The sequence below is a fragment of the Glycine max genome, chromosome 14, assembly GCF_000004515.6.
Source record: "Glycine max cultivar Williams 82 chromosome 14, Glycine_max_v4.0, whole genome shotgun sequence".
Lineage (NCBI taxonomy): Eukaryota > Viridiplantae > Streptophyta > Magnoliopsida > Fabales > Fabaceae > Glycine > Glycine max.
Genome location: NC_038250.2, coordinates 10,133,166 through 10,156,178, shown reverse-complemented (window position 1 = coordinate 10,156,178; position 23,013 = coordinate 10,133,166). Strand labels below are relative to the sequence as shown.

Sequence of the window (23,013 nt, the reverse complement as noted above, 5' to 3'; positions counted from 1 at the left end):
GTCCAATGTCGTGCTCAGAGTACAATGGCTCAAATCCTTAGGCCCGATCCTTACCGACTACAACACTTTGCGCATGCAATTTTTTTGTGAAGGTCGCCTAGTGGAGTTGAAGGGTGACAATGATGCTAATCTCCGACAGTTATCTTCCCTACTGTTCCACCGTTTATGCCACCGACAAGGCGATCGTTTCTGCTTTCAAATTACCATGCTCTCGAATGATACTATGTCGTTGGACACTTCAGGCTTCCCTCCTGAAATTCAAACTTTGCTTCTCAAGTTTGACACCCTGTTCCAACAACCCCAGTCCCTGCCGCTGGCAAGAAGCACAGACCATCATATTCATTTGCTTTCATAGATGGTGTCGGTTAACGTTCGTCCTTACCGGTACCCTCACTTTCAGAAGCATGAAATCGAACTCCAAGTTGAGATGATGCTTCAAAAGGGACTGATCCAACCCAGCACAAGTCCTATCTCGTCCCCAGTTATTCTAGTCAGGAAGCACGATGGGTCCTGGAGATTTTACGTAGATTATCGAGCTCTGAATGTCGTAACGGTCAAGGACAGATTCCTCATCCCTATGATTGATGAACTTCTGGACGAATTAGGAGCTGCTTGCTGTTTCTCGAAGTTGGACCTGTTGTAGGAATACCATCAAATACACATGCATAATGCCGATATCCCAGACAACCTTTCGCACCCACAACAATCATTACGAGTTCAAAGTAATGTCATTTGGGTTGTGTAACGTACCATCTTCGTTCCAGGCGACCATGAACATCTTATTTGGACCGTATTTGCGCCAGTTCATCATCATCTTCTTCGATGACATATTTGTGTATAGTGGGTCACTTGACGAACATCTTCGTCATCTAGAGACTACGTTCCAGGTATTACTCGAAAACCAATTTGTCTTAAAATTATCTAAGTGCTTCTTCGCTCAGTCTCAGGTGGAGTATTTCGGGCATATAGTTTCGCACAGGGGCGTCGAACCCGTAGCTTCCAAGGTCACATCTATTCAGCAATGGCCAGTGCCTCAGTCTACGAGGGCCTTGTGCAGCTTCCTCGATCTTGTCGGATTTTATCGCACGTTCATCCGAGGCTATGCAACCATTGCTGCCCCCCTGGTTAAGGCAACAACAGTGGATCCCTTTCAGTTGATGACCCCAACTCATATAGCATTTGATCGTCTCAAGGAAGCTCTATCTACAGCGCTGGTGCTGGCCCTACCAGACTTCAACAAACCTTTCACTCTTGAGACAAACGCGTCCGGGGTCGGAATGGATGTCGTCCTGTCTCAACAAGGCCACCCCATTGCCTTTTTTAGCAAGCCCTTCACTTCCAATCTTCTGCGATCGTCGACATATGTGCACGAACTCTGTGCCATCACCATGGTGGTATGAAAATGGCACCAATACTTGCTTAGTCACCATTTCACGATCATCACCGACCATCGTAGTCTCATGGAATTACTCAGTCAAGTAATTCAAACACCAGAGCAGCACATGTACATGGCACGTCCGATGGGCTATGACTATGATATCCAGTATCATTCTTGTGCCAACAATTAGGTCGCCGACGCCTTGTCCAAATTGTCAGAGCAACAACCTTCGTTGACCATGATTCTCTCGGTCCCATGTTTATCCTTTCTAAAGGAATTACGATCCCAGCTAGACGTTTATGCGGACTACGGCCAACTCCGTCGTGACATTTTGGATGATCCTACCAAACATCCTGGGTTCTCTCTCGCACAGAACCTTATTCTTCACAAGGGTCGCATCTGGGTTCCTCGCGATTTGCCAATCATTGCCACTCTCCTCCAGGAGTATCATGCCACTCCTATTGGCGGCCATGTAGGTGTCACCAAGACATTGGCTCGACTGTCGGAAAACTTTTATTGGTCTGGGCTCCGGGAAGATGTTACACGATTCGTTGCTAATTGTATGGAATGCCAACTCATAAAATATGAATCCAAGAAATCCACAGGTTTGCTATGTCCTCTTTCGGTCCCTTACCGGCCATGGGAGGACCTATTGCTGGATTTAATTGTCGGATTACCGGCATACTAGGGGAATACGACTGCCCTTGTGGTGGTGGACCATTTCTCGAAGGGAATACATTTGGGAATGCTACCCATTTCTCACACTGCTCACATGGTCGCTTCATTATTCATGAACACGGTGGTGAAACTTCACGGCTTTCCCCAGAGCATAGTTTTCGATCGAGATCCTTTGTTCATTAGCCACTTCTGGCAAGAACTCTTCCGCTTGAGTGGCACTCTGATGCAAATGAGCTCGGCATACCATCCTCAGAGTGATGGTCAAACCGAGGTGCTCAACTGTGTAATTGAACAGTACCTGCATGCCTTTGTACATTGCAGGCCGGGAACTTAGGGAAAATTCCTCCCTTGGATGGAATGGTTTCACAATTCCTCGTGGTCCGTGAGCACAGGTTCAGCACCATATGAAATCACTTATGGCCGCAAACCCTTTACTTTTCTAGAGTACCTTGTGGGGCCTTCTAAGATTGATGTAGTGCAAGAATTGTTGGTGGACAGAGACGCGACGTTCCAAACCATACGTCAGAAGCTTCTGAAGGCTCAAGATACAATGAAAAAGTATGTTGACAACAATTGTAGGGATGTGGCCTATCAACCCAATGATTGGGTCCTGGTGAAACTCAAACCCCACCGATAATTAACTGCCAAAGGACCTGGAACAAGTTCGGGTAAACAGGACAAGCTGTTTTATGGCTCATTCAGAGTGATAGAACGCATTGGGGCGGCGGCTTATCGGCTCCAGTTACCAGACGGTGCTAAGATACATTCAGTCTTCCATTGCTCTCTGCTTAAGCCATTCAAGGGTTCACCAACACAATCTGAAATTGCATCCTTACCAGCACAATTCATTAATGGACAACCTATGATTTCTCCTCTCGCTATCCTCAATGATCATAAGGTTCCAGGATCAACACCAGACTCCTGGGAAGTTCTCGTTCAATGGCAAGGTATGTCACCAGATAAGACCTCTTGGGATGATTGGACTCAACTATGCCAAGCATATCACCTTGAGGACAAGGTGAATTTCCAAGGGCCGGGGAATGATACGAGCAAGCTCATAATTCCAGAAATAGAGGAAGCACCAGCAACAAAAGTGCAAAGAGAATAAGGGACTAAGAGAAGAGTGGTGAAGCCAGTGTACCTTGATGATTACGTTTAAGGGTAGAATTGGAAGAACGAATTAGTAGAATCAGCATAAATCCTGCTTGTGGTGTTTGCTCCCTCATAGGAAGACATGGATAACAAAATCCGTTATTAGTAGAATATTCCTTTTGGATAGAATTTGCACAAATATGTTATTGGAATTCCATCTATATATATCTATGTAAATAAACAAGCAGGATATGAGAAATAAGAATTTCCCTCTTACCTTGAATTATCTTCTTCTTCCTTATTCAGGAGGTGCTGACCCTTGAAGTCAGTAAGCAAGCCCAGCACCTATCATTAGCACACATCCCTAAACACCCCTCCGTTTATTAGACTTGTTCTAGAAAATGACTTGCAATGTAATTTAAGATTTTCTCCCTAATCACACCACCCAATTTGATCAAATATCTTCTCTTTCTTGGTTACCTTTCTCCTAATAACATGTGTCATGCAATACTAACGTATTGGTTTTAAGAGGATTTAACCACATTATCATATTGAACCAATATCAAAACATCTAAAGATAAGGACAAGATAAACAAACCTTGATAGCAGAGAATAAATGTGCAACACCTCTCTGACCAGTCAATACCAACCAAAGGCATGAATTGACCAAAAACATCTCACCTATACGACATGAAACAAGAGAAAGAAATTACAATTTCATACTTGTGATGGATTTTTTTGAAAATAACAACAACAAAAAAGTAGAAGACATGTACTCTATAGGCAAAGGAAAAATCAGATCCAAGCATCTAAGATCTAGTGGCTATTTAATAGCCTTAATGCACTTGAACTTTATAACACTAACTAGATTGAAATCGAACTAATTTAAGTTAGTCTTCTCATCCAATGTCAAAATAAGTAAAATTGTAAATAAAGGAAAGCATAATAAGCTACTTTACATGGATTATAGCTAGAGTGATGTTCCAATTTTTCATAGTCACTACTACATATTTTTATTCAGATTTAGGAAATAAAAAGGTGAGAGTCAAGAGCAAACCTGAACAGCTGCTTTAACCATAGGTTGCTTCAATCTAAAGGGTAACTCAGTTGAGAAATCAATGGAGATGATATCCACCTACAATTAGTTTCAACATTGGAGTTCAAAACCACTTTTAGAAATAAAGAGTGTAGTATACTTGAGATTTAATTAATGAACCTCCATTCTATGCCATACAAGATCAAAAGTACATTCACCTAATAGCTTAAGCTCTCAACTTTGGCTTCTTTGCACTATTCAATCAAATCAATAGTTATCAAGTGTTCCAATGTTTCCTGATGCAAAATGTCACAAGCCATTTCTTTTCTATTATTTTCTCAATACAGTATTGTTTGAAATCCAATTATCAATTAGTTGGCACACCATCTAGAACTTTGAAAGATATCACTATTTATGAGCCTTGGTTAAATTTTTCTACATTTCTTTGACCACCATATCATAATGGTTGTTATAAGTATAAACTCAAACATGGACAAAGTAACTATCGAATCATACTAATGAAAAATTGATATTTGATCAATGTCATAATGTAGGAGGACAATATTCATATGACCTCTAACAAAGAAGAAAAAATAACCAGAAAATGTTGCTTAGTACCTTCTCGTACTGCTCCTTAGCTTGAGCAGTCAATAATATTGGATCTTCATAAGAGTGCCTTATTTCCTAGAACATCACATTATGGATATTCTTGGACTAGGGAAAATCAAGTTTGAAGATGACACAACTACCTTTTATGGCGGTTGTTTGTATAGTAATGTTGTTTGTTGTGTATAGGACTCTAAAGTATCAAAGTTATCAAGAATAGGTAAGAGATTGCATGTCATAACTGTTTGGGAAAATGTTGATTAAATTTATGTTTTGCATTTGGTTAAGGATCATTTACTGCTGTAATGCTGCTTTATCCAGAGTAGTATAACAATGTCCCTATTATGGTTAGGAAATTTGTGAAGTGGTTTTGAAAAACAATAAATGATCAAACTCTTTGTTATCATTAAGTGATATTGAAAATGTATATCAGCATAAAACCCTATAGCCTTGTTTGAAACTTTTTTCCAGCTCTTAGTATAAATTATGGTGTCCATTCAAAAGCCATTTTTTTTGGCAGATGACAGCTACATGGCTCAAGTTTTACCTTATAATGCAGCAGTTCATGACATTGTATTCTTGTACTTCTTGTTCTAATTTGAAATTTACTTTGTTTTCATTTTTTATTATTAGATAGACAAACAGTAGAATATCAGGGAAGAAGAAAAGGTATACTCTGATGCTAATCAGTTTTCTTACTCCTTCTAAATTTAAGCTTTGATGCATTTAGAACAAAAGCTTTGCGGGTTATAATGAATGATGGCTATGGCTGCTTGAAAATTTTGATGCACCTGCCTACTTTACAATATTAATTTTATAATGTAATTTGGATACATATTCTTTTTTCATGTGGGTGGTTTTGATGCCACTATGCAGGCATATACTGAAACTTCCGGAAACCTGAAGGGCTTACCACAAGGTATAATACAAGCTACTTCAGATCTTGAGTTAAGGCATTTATGGTCGCCAAGTAATTTGAGGTCAAAGGTCAGCATCTTTGCAATTTTATTTATTTTACATTATATAGTTCTATTTAAATCGATAGATGATGACCGAATTTGTAAACTACAAGCGGCACGTCATCAATTATCAAAGTTGCTTCACCTGAGCTAGCTAATTTATTGCTTGCTTGCTTGGTGGTGATTATATGATTGCAGGGTAGAGTTTACTCCAATAACAACTTATTGGCAGTTGAAGTTTGTTATGAGCAGAGGATAGAGTTTCTTGGATTCGAGGTCCAAGTGCCTCCTATGAGCTACTGAAGTTGAGTAAATTTGTCTCCCCATTTTATTCCTCTATCATTGTTTTTATACACTTAATTTAGTGAATACTGAGCATAATAGAATCACAATATGCTTTAACAGTTTTGCTAACAAATTTCTAACAAAGTGATAATGGTCATAACAATACTAGTAGTTATTACTAACTTATAGATTATTCTTTTGGCAGTGCAGAGATAACATTCACACTCCAAGCTTTACTCATAATCCTTCAAATGAGCAGGAGGTGTTGTGCTTCTCTTGGGCCTACTGCTGCATCTTCTTCCCATCATTCCCTAGCCCATCAAAAAAACCTTATCCTCAAGGTGTTAGGTGCAGAAAACAGAACCTGGATCCCAAATGAAAGTAGGTGTAGGAATGAGTTCCTAAAGATTGTTGCGGAGATAGAGCCATTTGGCAATGACAAGAATGATGAAGACGATGAGGAGGAAGGGGTGGTGGAGATTTGTGTCCCTGACTGTGGCAGCACATACAATGGAAAGGGCGAAGCGGATGTCGGAGGGAAGGATGTAGCGGCTGGGGGCTCCATGCGGGACTGGTGACTGGCGGCCTGGAGGGGGTCGGAGAAGGGTGCGAGGTGTCTGGCGTTAACAGGGAGGTGGGAAGTTGCCATGGGAAGGGGAGGCAACATGGTTTCTGCTGTTGGTGGTGGTTTTGCAGAGGAAGAAGATGGGAAAAGTTGGCTGGTTACCTTGGGAAGCAGAGGCAGCATGGTTCTGGCTGGGGGTGGTGACTTCGCAGAGGAAGAAGATGGAGAGGGTTGTTTGGGTACCATGGTATTCAATTTCAGGAGAATGACATCAAGTTTGGAATCCATGGAAGCTTGGGCTGCGACGAGTTTGGCCATGGCGGCCTCGAGGCGGTCCATGCAAGCGGTGAAAAGTTCGGCGTCCACCATTGAAGAGCGGTAGGTCAGACCAATAATTATGAGCAGAGGATAGAGTTTCTTGGATTTGAGGTCCAAGTGTCTCCTGCGAGCTACTGAAGTTGAGTAAATTTGTCTCCCCATTTTATTCCTCTATCATTGCTTTTAAACACTTTATTTCATGAATACTGAGCATAACAGAATCACAATATGCTTTAACAGTTTTGCTAACAATTGCTAACAAAGTGATAATAGTCCTAACAATACTAGTAGTTATAACTAACTTCTAGATTATTCTTTTGGAAGTGTAGAGATAACATTCACACTCCAAGCTTTACTCATAATCCTTCAAATGAGCAGGATGTGTTGTGCTTCTCTTGGGCCTACTGCTGCATCTTCTTCCTATCATTCCCTAGCCCATCAAAAACACCTTGTCCTCAAGGTGTTGGGGCTTCAACGCATGGCTTCCAAAAGTGATACCAGGATCCCAAGGTTTGTCCTGGAGAATTGCACCAGTTTTAGCACCTATCCATAGTGCAAAGACAGCTGGTATGCACTTGCGTGAGACCATGATAGTCCCAAAGAATCCAGGTCCCAAATCAAACAACACGATGTCTCTATTTTCTCCATGCTTGGCATGAGGAGCTGTTGGATGGCCATAACAAAGAACAGTGCTGAAGAGGTTGTCAGAAATGGGAATAGCGACATGAACGTGACCGAGAGCGGGAAGATGTGGAATCGACATGGGAAGTGAAACCAGTAAACAAAAGCATAATGTAGATGTGATGATGCAAAAGGTATTTTTGATGATTCATTGGGTTATCAAAATTGTTTGAATCAAACTCCTAATCTAATTTCATTGATTTCAGTTTCTTCCAGATAATTTCACAATTATTTTATTCCATTATGATGCCAATGTGGATGGGTGGTGGAATCTCAGTTGGAGTAGCAAGGCCATACATATAACTGCTCAAAACCAAACAAAGTGGTACATACCTAGACTAACCATATAGACTTTTTTCTTCCTGAAAAGCTTATATTGTTTATTGTATGTTAATTGAAGGGAGTTTGCTTTAAATCTTCTCTTAAAACTAGGAATATACGGAGCATTCCATGTCTATATCACTGAAAGGATTTATTGAAAATCTAAATATCTTATGGACTTTATTGAGTCAATTAAGACATGCAAACATCTTTAGAAGTTGGGAGAAAATTTTAGTTTCTCACTGTCAATGTATTGAAATCAAGCTCTTTACTTAGTTTCCTTTTTTATTTTTGGGAACAACCACTCAAATTGAATAAACATTACAGAAAAACATAACACCTCATGGTATGATTGATGGTTTTGTTGCACTTCTCTGCTGGTGGTATACTTTGATATTTGATGGCCTGGTAGGTCGGTCTAGGCTTGTAAAATAGTGGCCTAAAATGAATCGGACCAATTTGGCCTGACTTAGCAGGCCAAATGGGCCAGGCTGGTGCTGAAAAATGTTTGCCCCAAAAGCACTGGGCCTATTTGGTCTATTTTTTTTAAAAGAATTCATATAAATATAAATTGAAAAAATAGTCAGATCAGTTTTGGCTCGTAGGAGATTTGGGTCAAGTTAGGCCAGCCTATTTGACAGCTCTCAGGCATAATAAGCTCTATATCATCCTTATTAAGGTCACGTTAGGTTACTAAGTAATCTTTGTTTGCCTAGAAAGGTAAAAAAATGGTAATTGGTTTGATTTATATTCATTATATTGTTATTCTCTTAAAGACAAGTCAATCACCTCATGATAGACTTGTGCTCTCATCAAAGAGAATGAGTTAACATGGGCACTTGTTTTTTTCCAGATACATTGAATTGAAATTGTGAAGGAAGAAGGATTGGAGATATCTCAACCAACCCTTGACCCAAATTCGACAGAGATACATCATAGAACTATAGTTTGAGCTAGGACTAAGAAAGTTCATAGGTGACTTATCATTAGAGGATATTGATATGTACTTTGTAATCAAGTTCATACTTAAGCTTTGAGTTTTTGTACATGGAAGAGAGAGTCTATGAACTCAGAGGAAATACTAAGTGCTCAGGCGCAAGTAAAGGGCCTCCATGCACTGGGTAACTGTTACTTTCCTTGGATCTGGTTGTGTTGTGTATTTTTTCAAGATGTTGTTCATTCAGGATCTTATTCACGTGGTGTTGTAATTCTTCTTTCTGCCATCTAGAAGGGCGATGCTTAAATTTAACCAGTCAATGTATTGAAAATGGAACTTGACAAAATCAATTGATAGTTGTTGTTTTGGAGTTTTATGATATGTTTTTTTTTGCTTGTATCTATTTTCATGTTATAAATGACACTGAAATTTCAATACAACTTGGCAGGTTTATGGAAGGTATGGCTCCTGTTTTCTCTCGATCTTCCTGGTATTGAACTTGGCTTCTTATACAGGTAATTTTCATGGTCCATATGAATTGTAAAAATTCTAAAAGACTTTGCCTGAAATTCGTTCAAAATTATTTAAAGTTTTGTCTCCTTTAAAAAAAAACAATTGACTACAACAAATCTGTTAAATAATGGAGGTTATTTTTTCGTTTAGTGGAGGTTTTTACCCTTCGCAAAATAAATTACGGAGGTTTTCAGAAACCTCCGCAGTTATATTCGCCACAAGCAATTAGCGGCGGTTTTTGAAAATCTCTGGTATCGAGAATATTTTGCAGAGATTTTTTTGTAGAGGTTTTAAACCTACGCTAACTGTGGAGGTTTATTGGAAGAGGTTTTTATACCTACACTAAATAAGGAGGTTTTAAACCTATGCTAAATGCGGAGGTTTATTAAAAGAGGTTTTAAAACTATACTATGGAGGGGTTTTTTTTTAAAATCATGCTAACAATAGATGTTTTACAATTGATTTTCTAATTCTCCTTATTTTCTTGTATATAATGATTTTGTATACTCATTTTAGTTTGATAATCTACATGTATTACAATTTTTCATTTTCTTATGATATCGATAAAAAAATGTAATAAAAAAACTCATAATGAGGACGTAGAAATTATATTTCAATAACCAAAATAATAGCATATAGTTCAAAGATTTATAATTCAAATTTCTATTGTAAGTCAAAGTATGACATAAAATCCATAACAAAGTAATATTAGTCTTGTACTAAACTTTAAATCCAAAATACATTATAAGCAAACTAAGGGTTGCTAGCACCAGAAGATCCTCTTGCATCCAAAGGTGTATTAGGAACACTTGAAGCATCATTTGGCTAAAATAAGAAAAGAAAAAACACTTAGTCACATATACTATATACAAGGGTGTATCACGCATACTAAATCATAATGACCATCAATAAAAATAATCAATTCTAAACAATTGTTTTAATATTCTAAACTTATGCATGCTTATTACCTTGGTCATGTATGTTTACTTAAAGACCTAACTTGAGATAAAGAGTATTAAGAGTTAGCCAAAATGAATAAAATTCTACCTTAATATTGTTGATTAACTATAAAATCTACCTACAAAACTGTAAATTAATTAACTTAATAAACACAAGTACCAATTACAAAATATATTTCCTTACTAATATGTGTGAATAAATTAATAAACTATAAACATATGTAAAACAATTTTGAGAGTACATTGTGTATTATACTAACAAGTTTTAGGATACCTCACATATACATAATGATGTATGCATATTAATTACTTACATGTGTTTGATCAGGAGTGAAATAACAAGCTAATTCTTTAGGGATCCTTCCTTCCTTCATTATCATGTAGGCCTTAAAAGCTGATTCTAAATTGTTGTATTTCTCTTGCCATTGGTTTGAAGATGGAAAGGCAACACCAGATGAAGAAGAGCTCAGACTAAAAGCTCGAAGTCTTGTGTTCCTGAATGTATTAAAAGGAACAACTCCTAATCTCATGCATCGCACTCTCCCAGAGTGCTCTAACCCTAACACTCTACCAACAACATCAAGAGGAGAAACTTCAAATTCATCAACTATTCTCTGAGTCAATCCTACTTCAATTTGTTCCTACAAACATGTAATAAAATGAAATATAAAAGTTTTAAGATTAAGCACAATCCTTGAAAACAATGTTACTAAAGAAAAACATACCGCTATAGTCTTTGCTGCTTCATTTACAAATGATCCATCTTTCCTTTTATGAGTTTCAATATATAATTGTCCACGACTTGGTAGCTTCCCAGTTTCTAAAAACTAAGATAAATAAAGAGTAAGTAAACATTGAAATTCTTTAATTAGTAAAAGTTAACATTTAGTGTCATTACCAACTCATTTCTTCTTCTAGGATTAGCTTTGGATCCACCAGTGTGTGGAATAACTTGCTTGCTTCGAATTTCTTTATTTCTCCTACAAAGTTCCTATATGCAAAGCAATTTCAAGTTTACAACTTGTAATAGTAATCATATAATTAGCTATAAAGACAATTCAATAATTAAAACAATCTAATTAGAACAAGATAATAATTTGTATAAAATAAGTCATTGAATAATATTATTTAAAATATAATTTACGTTAATAAAAAGAGCTTAATTTTTCTAAGGGGTTCACACTCAACACAAGAACACATCAATTTCACAGCAATTTCTCATTAGGACATCGACTGATTCATCAAACATATATAATTTCACAGCAATTATGAGGATAAAATGAAAATTACAAAAGCACCCCAAAACTCATTCTAATTGATATCTCTAAGGATCCCTACACATGTTCTCACTAATCCCTAATTGTGAATAACTCATCCCTTACCTGGACTCACGTGTCTTTAGCCAGCGATAGCAGCATCTCTAGCAGTTCCCTGAGATTCCTCCAATTTTTTCCTCTAATTGCTCTGATAGAGTTCCCGAACATCAGAGAGACAGAGAAGGGATTGAAGCCTCCCCTTGTACTATCTTGGTGTGATTCCTTTTTCTCTCGCCTTGACTAATATCTCGCAAATCCCAATGGTGAAGGTGTGCAGAACTGAACCACGAACCACGTATCAAAATTTCATGAAAATCCAACGGTTAATGAAACTGGGATCATAGTTTTATTGAGACCATTTTGGGTTTCTGAGGGAAAGAAAAAAGGCTATGATGCGAAAGGTATTTCTCTTAGCTCAGACATTATATCAAAATTCCCAACGGTGAGAATGATAGGAATTGGGTTGTGAGCATGCTGTTTAAATTTCACGACGATCCAACGGTGAATAAATCGGAGATCGTCATTTTTCTGAGACAGGTTTGGTGGCCTTCGGGAAAAAGAGAGGATTTTGAGAGGAGAAGGGGAAAAACGAAAATGAGAAAAAAAGGAGGCACCTGACTTAACATAGTTATTTATACCTAAGGTACTCAACCTATTATTTGCTCTATATTTATTTATTTATTTTTACTAAAAAGCTTTAAAAATTTATTTACGAAAAAATTGGGATGTTATAGTTTGGAGAGGGAAGTCGTAGAGTTGGAGAGGGAAATTGAGATTTTGTGATTTTTTTAGAGGAATTTTTTTTCTGGGAAAAAATATGATTTATTTTATTTTAAAGAGAAAAGAGTGGAAAAATAATATTTAATTAGCAGAGGTTATAAACCTCCGCAAATTAAGCACAAAAAATTGTAGTTTTTAATAAATTAAGGAGGTTTCTAAAACCTCGCAAAATAACCCCCATTATTTAACACTTTTTTTTGTAGTGATATTGTTATATATCTATTGTGGTGTAATGTTATATACTGAGAGATTTATTAATAGTAAGGTAGGAGACTAGATAAAAATATGAAAGTATATTTTGTATAACTATCACCAGATTTGGAAAATTCTTGGAATTCAAGAACTGAGAAGGAGAATCACATAAGAAGAAATAACTAAATTACAAAATTGAGCTCTCAGCCTTAAGAGAGGCATGTTTCTTCCTTTTTTTTTAAGTTCATTTACTACATGATAGGTATCATTAACAGTGAAATCAATGTCATTTTTTCAGGGAGAACACACTCAAAATGTGGGAGTTGTGGATAGTGAATTTGTTGTTCACAAGGGAATACAAACTTTGGGTGGTAGCGACGATCCAACTAAAGTATTTTGCTTCTTTCTCTCCTGTTTGAATTAACTTTGTATCCATTTGCTTCCTTGCATACAAACTATCTTTGCTCCCCAGAAAGAGCATTAGTATGCAAACTTCATTAAAACTTGTGCGTGTTCAATGATTACAAGAAATCCTGTATTTTTGGCCAAATCCCCATGATTATACATAGGAACATCCCTTAGGAGCAAGCATGGTTAAGGACACATTTTTTTAACTTCCAGTTGTTTTTCAAAAGATGTTTCTATTGCTCTACATTCATTTTGTCTGGTGAAATTTATTGGTCTGATCTCAAGCTCCACTACAACTTGTGTCAATACTCAATAGCATGAACGCACATTGAGTTGATCATTAGAATATATTCAACGGCTGCAAACACTCATATAATAACATTTGTATACTAAGAGAATAGATTATAGCATTTGTTTAATATGAAAATTGTGATTTGCTTACTTCTTTTTAGGTCCTTACCTCAATTGGTAACTTCTGCATTTGCTTTATAGCTATAGGAATGATTTTTGAAATAATTATATTTAGTATATATTTATAACTTTTTAATTATATTTAAATAGAGATAAAATAAATTTAGGTTTATATTTTAGTTTTAATATATTGTGAACAATAGTTTTGTTTCCAAATAAAAATATTGTATTTTTAAATATTTAATTTATAAATAATAAACTCCATTTTCTAAGATAGTTCTTTAAAAAATTGTCTTAGAAAGTGGACTTTTTGAGACGATACCTCAAAAAATCATCTTAGAATTCTCTAATTTTTTTAATTTTCTTTCTTTTTTTTAGAAAAAGACATTTTAAAATGGGTTTTTCGAGAATCGTCTTAGAAAGTCTTTCTAAGATGATTTTTGTAAAACTGTCTTAGAAAGTCATTTTCTAAGACGATTTTTAGGAAACATCTTTTTTTTTTTCACAAAACGATTTCTAAGACAGTTTTAATTAACCTTCTAAGATGGTTTGAGAACTATCGTCAAAAGTCTTAACTTTCCACGATGCTGACTTCAAAGACGGTTGAAAATCATCGTAAAAGGCACCTCAAAATCGTCATAGAAAGTGTTTTTTTAGTAGTGATTGGTGCTGATTTAAATCTTACATTATTACTTCCAATCATCATTTCAGCTGAAGAAAAGTGAAATGAATCATGTGGAGAAATAATATAAGGTGTTATATACCTTTTCTCCAAGGTAGAACTAAATTAGGCATTTCATCAAACACATTGCTAGCAACCTAAATTTGCAAACCCAACTACTACATATCTCAAAGTATTTTCATGAAATTTAATTAAAGAGATGAAATTAAATCAAACAATTTATGATTGTTGAAGATTTCAATTACAATATTAATTACTCTATTTGAACACTATCAATTGAGAATCTGTTTCAGGAATCGGTGTCGCTATTCCTCATCTTCCTTTCATGTCAAAAAAGAAATTTCAAAGTTATAATTTGTAGTAACCAAAGAGGCTTCAAAACAACTCAGAATACAAGCACAAAATGAAAAAACCTAGCGGAGACATTGTGCGATTCAAAATATCGGAGAATTGCAAAATGAAAAGAAAATCAACACAACCAACGATGAAAATAAAAAAATAGGGGAAGTAAAACCCTAATCGAACATGAATGTTGAAATCACCATTGAGACACATTGTGTGATTCAAAATCAACGGAGAGAGTGTAGGGAGGATAACTTAGCTCCTTTGCAATTGAGATCGAAGGCAAAAGCAGTCAAATTGAACTTCGAGAAAACTCAATGTTCGCGTAATGCATTGCACACAACTTCAACTACTCTTGCGCTACGTCCCTCCATTGGTCGAATCCAAGAGCCCCTAATTCATGCGAGAGAGCTTTCGCGGCAAAGGGGGAACCACCACTTGTTTCAGACGAGTTAAATGATGAACCCTAGGTTTTTGACTTGAGAAATAACAAATAACAAATAATGTAATTTTTTTAAGTTGGTGTCTAAATTAGGTGACACGTAGTCATGACGTGATATGGAGCATCATTAGAAAGAGTAAAAGAACGGAAATAAATAGTAAAATTATTTACATTTGTGGCAGTTTCTAATAACCACCGAAATTCTTTTTCAGTAAAACACAACATTTTTGTAGTGTGTTCCCTTTGCACCACACATAATTAAATGAACCCCAACATAAAGTATCCACCGACCCATACAAAACCTAAGCCATGTGTGCCACCCACCATCCCTATTTAAAAGGCATGAAAAAGATACTACCTATTCCAAAATCTTCAAATTTAAAATTTACGCAGCAAGATGCAAAAATAAAAAATAAAAAAAAAATAGTAATAATAAAAGCCATGATAGATACACGTAGCTAGTAATAGAATAATTTGATACACCACAAGAGTAAGTTCCTCAAGGCAAAAGGATGTGATACTTGCACTATATTGTGATTGTGATGTGATGATACGCAAAATTACAAATAAATATGACTCGTGGGATGTGAAAATATATTTTTATTCAATCATACAAAAATAATTTTATTTGATATTATAGCACACGAGAATGATAACTTACATTGAAAGTATAGTTATATTCAATCCAGTAACTATATTTAAATGAAAACCTGATCTATATTTACATGGAATATTGCCCATTTTTGTAGGATGAGAAGGACAATCAGGCATGTCATGTAGAAAGCTTTGGCAGCGGAACTTCTTGCTTAAGAACATTAATAACCTGTTCTGCCTTTGGCCTTTTCTTGTAGTCTTGGAGGGTACACCATAGTCCCACAGTGAGCAAGCATGTCATTTCATCCACATCAAAACCCATGTTCAATCCCTTATCAGCAACATTCAAAATATTCTCTTCCACATAATGTTTCCACACCCAATTCACCAAAGGCACATGATTATGCTCCCCATCCTGGTAAGTCTTCCTTCCACATGCTATCTCCAACACAACAACCCCAAAACCGTACATGTCAGATTCCTTGCTAACCCTTCCTTCCTTTACATATTCCGGGGCCAGGTACCCATATGTCCCCTCCAGCTTTGTCTTCTGAGTCCTTAATCTTGGATCCACCAATTTGGCCATCCCAAAGTCACTAACCTTAATATTGAAATCAGTATCCAACAAAACATTACCTGACTTAATATCTTTATGAAGAACACACTGCACCGCGTCTTCATGAAGATATCGAAGAGCTCTGGCCATACCTAACGCTATGTTGTATCTCACACCCCATGTCAATGTTCTTCTGCTGCCAAATAGATGAGTGTCAAGGCTTCCATTAACCATGTATTCAAAAACCAGTAATAACTTCCCTTGCTCGTGGCACCATCCCATTAACTGCACAAGGTTTCTATGTATAAGACGACTTATAATCTTCACCTCGTTTGTAAATATTTCCTCAGAATCTTCAACATCAGAAAAAATCCTTTTCACTGCAACCTCGCGCCCTAAATCACTCAGAAACCCTTTGTAAACTTCTCCAGTGCCTCCTTCTCCGAGCCTTCTATCATCTGCAAACCCGTTGGTGGCTGCAACTAATTCGTTATAACCAAACCTTCTAGGCTCTTTATCCAAATGAAAATCATCCTTGGTTCTTCTCTTCTTGATGATCAACCAACTAATACTCACAACCACCAGCACAACAATAATAGAACAAATCACTGCAACAACTACTACTTTGACCTGAACCTTGTATTTGGTAATTATGATGACATTTTCATTGTTTGCCTCTGGATTTGTGGAATTAAGATCTAGATTTGGACTGAATTCCCAGGAATGGATAACATTTTCCTCTTTGGACGACCCGGTTGCACCCGAAAACCCAACCGTGACCCACTTTGGTAGAATTTCCCCAAGGTCAATCTGGTGTGAGAGAGAATTGTTAGGCGTAAAACCAGAACTAGTTCCATCAAAGAGCCATGAGACAGCAAGGAGTTTGGCAGAAGCGTTGTAAGTTATCAACGTATGCCCCATCTTCCCTATGTTGCTATCAATATCAAACTTCTTATAATCAAGGGATGCAACAGAGTTATTGTTGATCCCTACGTGCTTCATTGGTGGGTCAAACTCGTTTACATAAGTGTCAAATTCGACAGCAACAAGGTTATTTTGGGTGTCACCGTATAGGCCCAGAAGGAAACCAGATGAATTGGGGGGAATTTGGTAGTCAAAAGCAAGGGGTGCGATGTAGAAGGCGAAGCCATCACCGTAGTTGGTTTTATTGAGCACTTTGATAGTGAATGAAAAACGAGTTGAAAAGTCTGTGACATTGCCGTTAGAATCATTTTTCAGACTTAGAGGTTCGCTATAGATGGCTCGTCCAACTCCACTATTGATAAGTGAATTGAGCACAATGGTTCCATTCTCAATTTTCGCTATGCCTTCATTTTTTATGAGGCTTGCGCTCTCAGGGTCGCTAAAGTTAGTTATGTTGAAGGAGAGTGGTTGAACTATTGGAAGGATCATAAAGATTAGCAAAAGAAGAGATGTTTTGAAGCAGTGGAAGTATTCCAAGGTTGCCAACATGGTTTTTTACGACTGAGTCTAGGCTTCAGAAAACCGATCCGGAGTTGTTTCTATATGTTTGTAAGGAAAACAAGGAGCCAGTTTTTCTTTTTTAAAAAAAAGAACATGCCACAGGTGTTATATACGACACAAGAGTCACTTTTGTCATAAGGGAGCTAGCTCTTCCCCACAAAAGATGCTCAATACGACAATACGCAAGTGAACAAGAGTGTGTAGACGGCAAAAAAAAAAAATGGTAATATTTCCAAATATCAACGCCTAACAAATAGAGGTATCAAAGCACCTTGTGCAAAACGCAAACCCAAAGACATCAATGGTACTCCACACAAGAAAGCATGGCCAGGTCTATGAAGGTGACATCTTAAATCAAATTTTGATTATTGTTATTATATGGGTAAAATATGTCTGTAATTCTTAGTAAATATTTAAATTTTATGTTTGTTTTTTAATAAATTTTTCTTTAAGTTTATTTCATGATAAAAACAAATTTTATTTTTGATTCTGATACTTTTTTTTTCCTAAATTTTGAATTTGCTTCCTAATAAAAAAATATTTATTATTATCCCTTTGAAAAATTATTATATTTTTGTTATATCATTAATGTGAGTCTTTTAATCTTTCAATAATATTAAATTTGATTTTATATATATATATATATATATATATATATATATATATATATATATATATCCTGACAATAGCTAAACGACGTCAAGTAATTATCGGTACTTAACAAATATTTGTTCTAGTTCTAGCTAGCTGGGGCCAAACTTACCAGTTTTTGTCAATGAAGTTTGTTTTATATGCTTGAATAATTATAATGAAATAAATAACGTGTGAATCCATTATTGACAAATTAATTTACTTATCTTAAAGCTGCTTCTAAATTACGCTGGACTAACATATTTAAAGCCTTAATCAGTAAACCTTAACTCAGTACACACTACGAGGACCACTGAAAAACAAAAAAGCATCATTGAAACATCACTCGGTTCTTATTTAAACAACAAGCTCAATCCAGCAATTCAGAACAAGCTTAATTTTGCTATTCCACTTTGTCTCATCCCTTTAGAAGAAAACAGACACTGAGACCAGAGATGGTGCTCACAATTTTTCTTCTCGTGTTGGCCATTCCTTCTCTTAAAACAGCCGAATCACTAAGTTTTAACATAACAAACTTCCACGACCCCGACAGTGCAAAAAACATGGCATACCAGGGTGATGGCAAAGTAAACAAGAACGGGTCCATAGAGCTCAACATAGTGACCTATATTTCCCGCGTTGGGAGAGCCTTTTACGGACAACCTTTGCACCTGTGGGACTCATCTTCTGATGTTCTAACCAACTTCTCTACGCGCTTCACTTTCACTATTGAAAGAGCCACCAACGACACCATCGGTGACGGTTTTGCCTTCTACTTAGCCCCTCTTGGTTACCAGATTCCTGCAAACGCAGTCGGTGGCACTTTAGGCCTTTTCAACGCCACCACCAATACCTACATTCCCCATAACCACGTTGTCGCTGTTGAGTTTGACACATTTAACGGCACAATTGACCCTCCCTTTCAGCACGTTGGCATAGATGATAACTCTCTCAAATCCGTGGCCGTTGCTGAGTTTGACATTTACAAAAACCTTGGAAAGGAATGTAACGCTTTGATAACCTACACTGCTTCCACTAAGACCCTCTTTGTGTCTTGGTCTTTTAACGGAACCGCAACACCCCGTTCCAATTCTTCACTTTCTTACAAGATTGATCTCATGGACATTCTACCCGAGTGGGTGGTTGTTGGATTCTCCGCTGCAACTGGCCAATATACTGAACGAAACATTATTCACTCGTGGGAGTTCAGTTCAACGTTGAATTCTTTCACTGCTTCGAGGCATGGGAACGAAAAACACAATGTTTTGCTGATTGTTGTGGTGACCTGCTCAACGGTCTTGGTGGTTGTGGCCGCGAGTTTTGCAGCTTGGGTAACGATCACAAAAAGGAGAAAGGGTAAGGTTGATAATGATAATGATGAACTTGGAGCCACCCCGGTTATGTTTGATTTGGATAGGGCAACTATACCTAGAAGAATTGATTACAAAGAACTAGTTGCAGCTACCAAAGGGTTCGCGGCTGATGCAAGGCTTGGACGAGGTAGCTCGGGACAGGTGTACAAAGGGGTTCTGAGTAATTTAGGAAGGGTTGTTGCAGTCAAAAGGATTTTCACTAACTCTGAAAATTCAGAGAGAGTTTTCATCAATGAGGTTAGGATCATAAGTCGTCTAATACATAGAAACTTGGTCCAGTTCATAGGGTGGTGTCACGAGCAAGGAGAGTTTCTGTTGGTTTTTGAGTTCATGCCTAATGGAAGCCTTGACACCCATCTCTTTGGGGAGAAAAAATCTTTGGCATGGGATATTAGGTATGTTAGATAATTTTGCTTTAATGTTCTTGTATGTATTTAATTATTTATTATCCCTAAGGGTTGTTTACTGTGTGTTTGGTAACACGTTAGTTATTAGTTGATGCATATCCAAAAACGATTTTAACTTATGCATAACCTAATTTGATCATATGGGAGAAGCTTAATTTATTTTTCTCTTATTTTTTTATTCATTTAAGTGCTTATACGAAAGCTTATCCAAATGGGTCGCCATTATTTTCTTCTTAGTCTTTTTACTTTGTATGAGCATTTCTATTTTGTCTCTTGTAATGGAGTAAGCTAGCTTATGCTATTGAAATTAATCATTTGTCACCATTATTCTTAATTCTCTCTTCTCTTCACAGGTACAAGGTAGCATTAGGGGTGGCTTTGGCCCTTCGTTATCTTCATGAGGATGCGGAGCAGAGTGTTCTTCATAGGGATATTAAGTCAGCTAATGTGTTGTTGGACACGGATTTTAGCACCAAGCTTGGCGATTTTGGGATGGCTAAGTTGGTGGATCCAAGGTTGAGGACTCAAAGGACAGGGCTGGTGGGGACTTATGGGTACCTTGCCCCAGAATATATCAACCATGGTAGGGCTAGTAAGGAATCAGACATTTACAGTTTTGGGGTTGTAGCTCTTGAAATTGCATGTGGGAGGAGGACTTATCAAAACGGGGAGTTTCATGTACCTCTCGTGAACTGGGTGTGGCAAAAATATGTGGAAGGGAATGTTCTGGATGTTGTAGATGAGAGATTAAACAAGGAGTATGATGTGGATGAAATAACAAGCTTGATTGTTGTGGGGTTGTGGTGTACTAACCCAAACGACAGGGAAAGACCCAGGGCTGCACAGGTAATAAAAGTTCTTCAGCTTGAAGCGTCGTCATTGCCTGTGCTTCCCTTTGATATGCATGACGGTCCTCCTCCTCCTTCTCTAGTTACCCATGCACAATCCTCTTACAATTCCGCACGTTCAGTACCCTTCACTAATAGCTTTGTCAATGTCGGACGCTAATTTTCTGAGCAAGGCTTCAAACCAATCTGTTTCGGGCAGCAAGGCTAGCTTATGAAGTTGTGTGCTTCTTACGTAGATATTTCATTTAGCTTTTATGTTTTTTCATTACTTTTCTCATAAAATATTTACTGGCTTGTTATATATAAGTAAATGTCTAGAAATAATCTTTCTGCTCTTCCTAATTAATTTCTTTGCAAAGCGAGGAGCCTTCTTACATCCGAGTACTTTAGTTTATATATATATATATATTAATTAAAATGGCTGGATGATAATTTTCTTTTGAATAAAGCAAGTTATGTATGTTGTTGCGCTTTTAATGTAGAATTAGTTTCATTTTATGATTTTGATTATTAAGTATTGGTTTGAATATATTTTTTTAACATTTTCAATTTAACGTTTGTTCTATTTTATCCTTACAAAAAAAAATGATTATAATCTTTTCAAGTTATATTTATTTTGTTTTTCGTTTTTTAAGCAGCTTAGACAATATTTTTTTCACAATTTTTAGCCTAATTTAATTTTTTTTAAGGATGAAAAACAAAATAAATATTATTTATAATGATTAAAAAAAATAACAAGAATAAAAAAAATAATTTACAAAGAATTAAAAATATATTTAAGTCTTAATTATTTTTGCAACAAAATGTTTAATAACTTGTACACCTTGATAAACTCAATTAACATTGGTCATTCTTGTTTTTATACCAAGAAAGGTAAATTGTCAATGAGTTTAAATCATGAATAATTGTTTGCATTATCAATAATATTGAATGTTCGACAAGGAACATATATATAACGGAAATATATAAGAATCATTGTAAATTGTAATTACTATTTTTTAATATAAGCAATAAAAAAAATTTAATTTATTCTGGTGAGTATGCACCAGAACTAACCCACGTGGTATACGGACAATATAGCATAAAGCATCATATATGACCCAACAAAATGCATCTCTAACTAACTAATCATATATGAACACTCAGCATAAAAAATTTATTAATAATAATTTTTTTCTTTATATTTCTTCTTTTGCATCATATTATATATCTATTATATTTTCTCTCTTTATCTATTTTTTCTCTAAAGATGTAGATTAAGTGTGGGTCGATCGATGTGAATATTTGTGAATGGCAAATTGTCATAATCCGCTCTGACTAGTCTACCTAGAATCAACATATGCACGTACGTATATATAGACATGACCATTCTACAAAGATTAGAAAGTTTAGTTAACCAATTACGTACGTTCACAAAACCTACTATTCAATTCTGCATAATGGCATTATTACAACATCTTTTCTCCTATAATTACGCAGAACATTTGTACGTATTACATTCCTTGCTACTAAGAAATATTACTTTGCCTTAAAAAACTATGAAATATTATTTTTTAAACTTTACTGTATAACTATACTTCCCTAATTATCTTGATTCTTTGCCTCCAACACATGATATGAAAGAAATATTATTCTGTCAATCATTAGTCAAAGATCGGGAGAAAGTTAAAGAGGGTGAAAGAAAGAAAAAAAAATTAAACCTCTGATATTATTTTGATGAAACTATCACATAATAAAAAATTTATCTTAATATAAACATTATTTTATTATATTGCACCTGCTTGGTAGAAAAGATATATGCTCGTTTATCATATGAAAATTTAAATTGACGAAATTGTTAAAAAAAAGTTATACCAAATAATTAGGTACTAATCTTATAGACTACTCATTTGCCAAAATTCACCACAAGAAAAGTTGCTTCTAGATACCAGAATTTGGTCTCCAATATCTCTTAATTGGTCACTAAATTAGTTAGAGACTGAATTGAAGACTAATTTTAAAGTAGCTAAATCCTTGGTAGCTGATTTCAGGGACCATTTTAGAAACTGATTTAGCGACTCAGTGTATAGTAACTGATTTAGTGACTAACTATAAGTTGACTAATTTAGTGATTGATTTTACAATTACCGATTCACTAACCCATTTACGACCGATTTTTGATAAATTCTATAGCACCTAATTTAATGAGCCATTTTATACTGGTCGATTTAGTGACTTTA

At 36.1% G+C, this 23,013-nt stretch overlaps 3 protein-coding genes across 3 annotated transcripts; 1 reads left to right on the top strand and 2 right to left on the bottom strand.

Annotated features, from left to right (window-relative positions):
- Window positions 1-10,122: 10,122 nt before the first annotated feature.
- LOC102659968 (uncharacterized) lies at window positions 10,123-13,505 on the bottom strand. The gene is made up of 5 exons (XM_041009020.1): window positions 13,485-13,505; window positions 11,227-11,319; window positions 11,054-11,155; window positions 10,643-10,969; window positions 10,123-10,194 (listed from the first exon to the last, which is right to left on the bottom strand). The coding sequence occupies exons 1-5, from the start codon at window positions 13,503-13,505 to the stop codon at window positions 10,123-10,125; spliced, it is 615 nt and encodes a 204-aa protein (XP_040864954.1).
- Window positions 13,506-15,498: 1,993 nt separating this feature from the next.
- On the bottom strand, window positions 15,499-17,604 carry LOC100801935 (L-type lectin-domain containing receptor kinase IX.1). The gene has a single exon (XM_003545352.5). The coding sequence runs from the start codon at window positions 17,522-17,524 to the stop codon at window positions 15,674-15,676; it is 1,851 nt and encodes a 616-aa protein (XP_003545400.1). The 5' UTR covers window positions 17,525-17,604; the 3' UTR covers window positions 15,499-15,673.
- Window positions 17,605-18,370: 766 nt separating this feature from the next.
- LOC102662919 (L-type lectin-domain containing receptor kinase IX.1) lies at window positions 18,371-21,193 on the top strand. The gene is made up of 2 exons (XM_006596577.3): window positions 18,371-19,934; window positions 20,300-21,193. The coding sequence occupies exons 1-2, from the start codon at window positions 18,622-18,624 to the stop codon at window positions 20,952-20,954; spliced, it is 1,968 nt and encodes a 655-aa protein (XP_006596640.1). The 5' UTR covers window positions 18,371-18,621; the 3' UTR covers window positions 20,955-21,193.
- The last annotated feature ends 1,820 nt before the right edge of the window (window positions 21,194-23,013 follow it).

Excerpts from the sequence above, each read along its gene's own strand:
- LOC102659968 (XM_041009020.1), bottom strand. The coding sequence starts at position 13,505 with ATGCAGAAGTTACCAATTGAG. Across the intron at positions 11,156-11,226 it reads CTAGAAGAAGAAATGAGTTG|TTTTTAGAAACTGGGAAGCT; the intron begins GTAATGACACTA and ends TATTTATCTTAG. Across the intron at positions 10,195-10,642 it reads TCACTCCTGATCAAACACAT|CCAAATGATGCTTCAAGTGT; the intron begins GTAAGTAATTAA and ends TTCTTATTTTAG.
- LOC100801935 (XM_003545352.5), bottom strand. The coding sequence starts at position 17,524 with ATGTTGGCAACCTTGGAATACTTCCACTGCTTCAAAACATCTCTTCTT.
- LOC102662919 (XM_006596577.3), top strand. The coding sequence starts at position 18,622 with ATGGTGCTCACAATTTTTCTTCTCGTGTTGGCCATTCCTTCTCTTAAA. Across the intron at positions 19,935-20,299 it reads TCTTTGGCATGGGATATTAG|GTACAAGGTAGCATTAGGGG; the intron begins GTATGTTAGATA and ends TTCTCTTCACAG.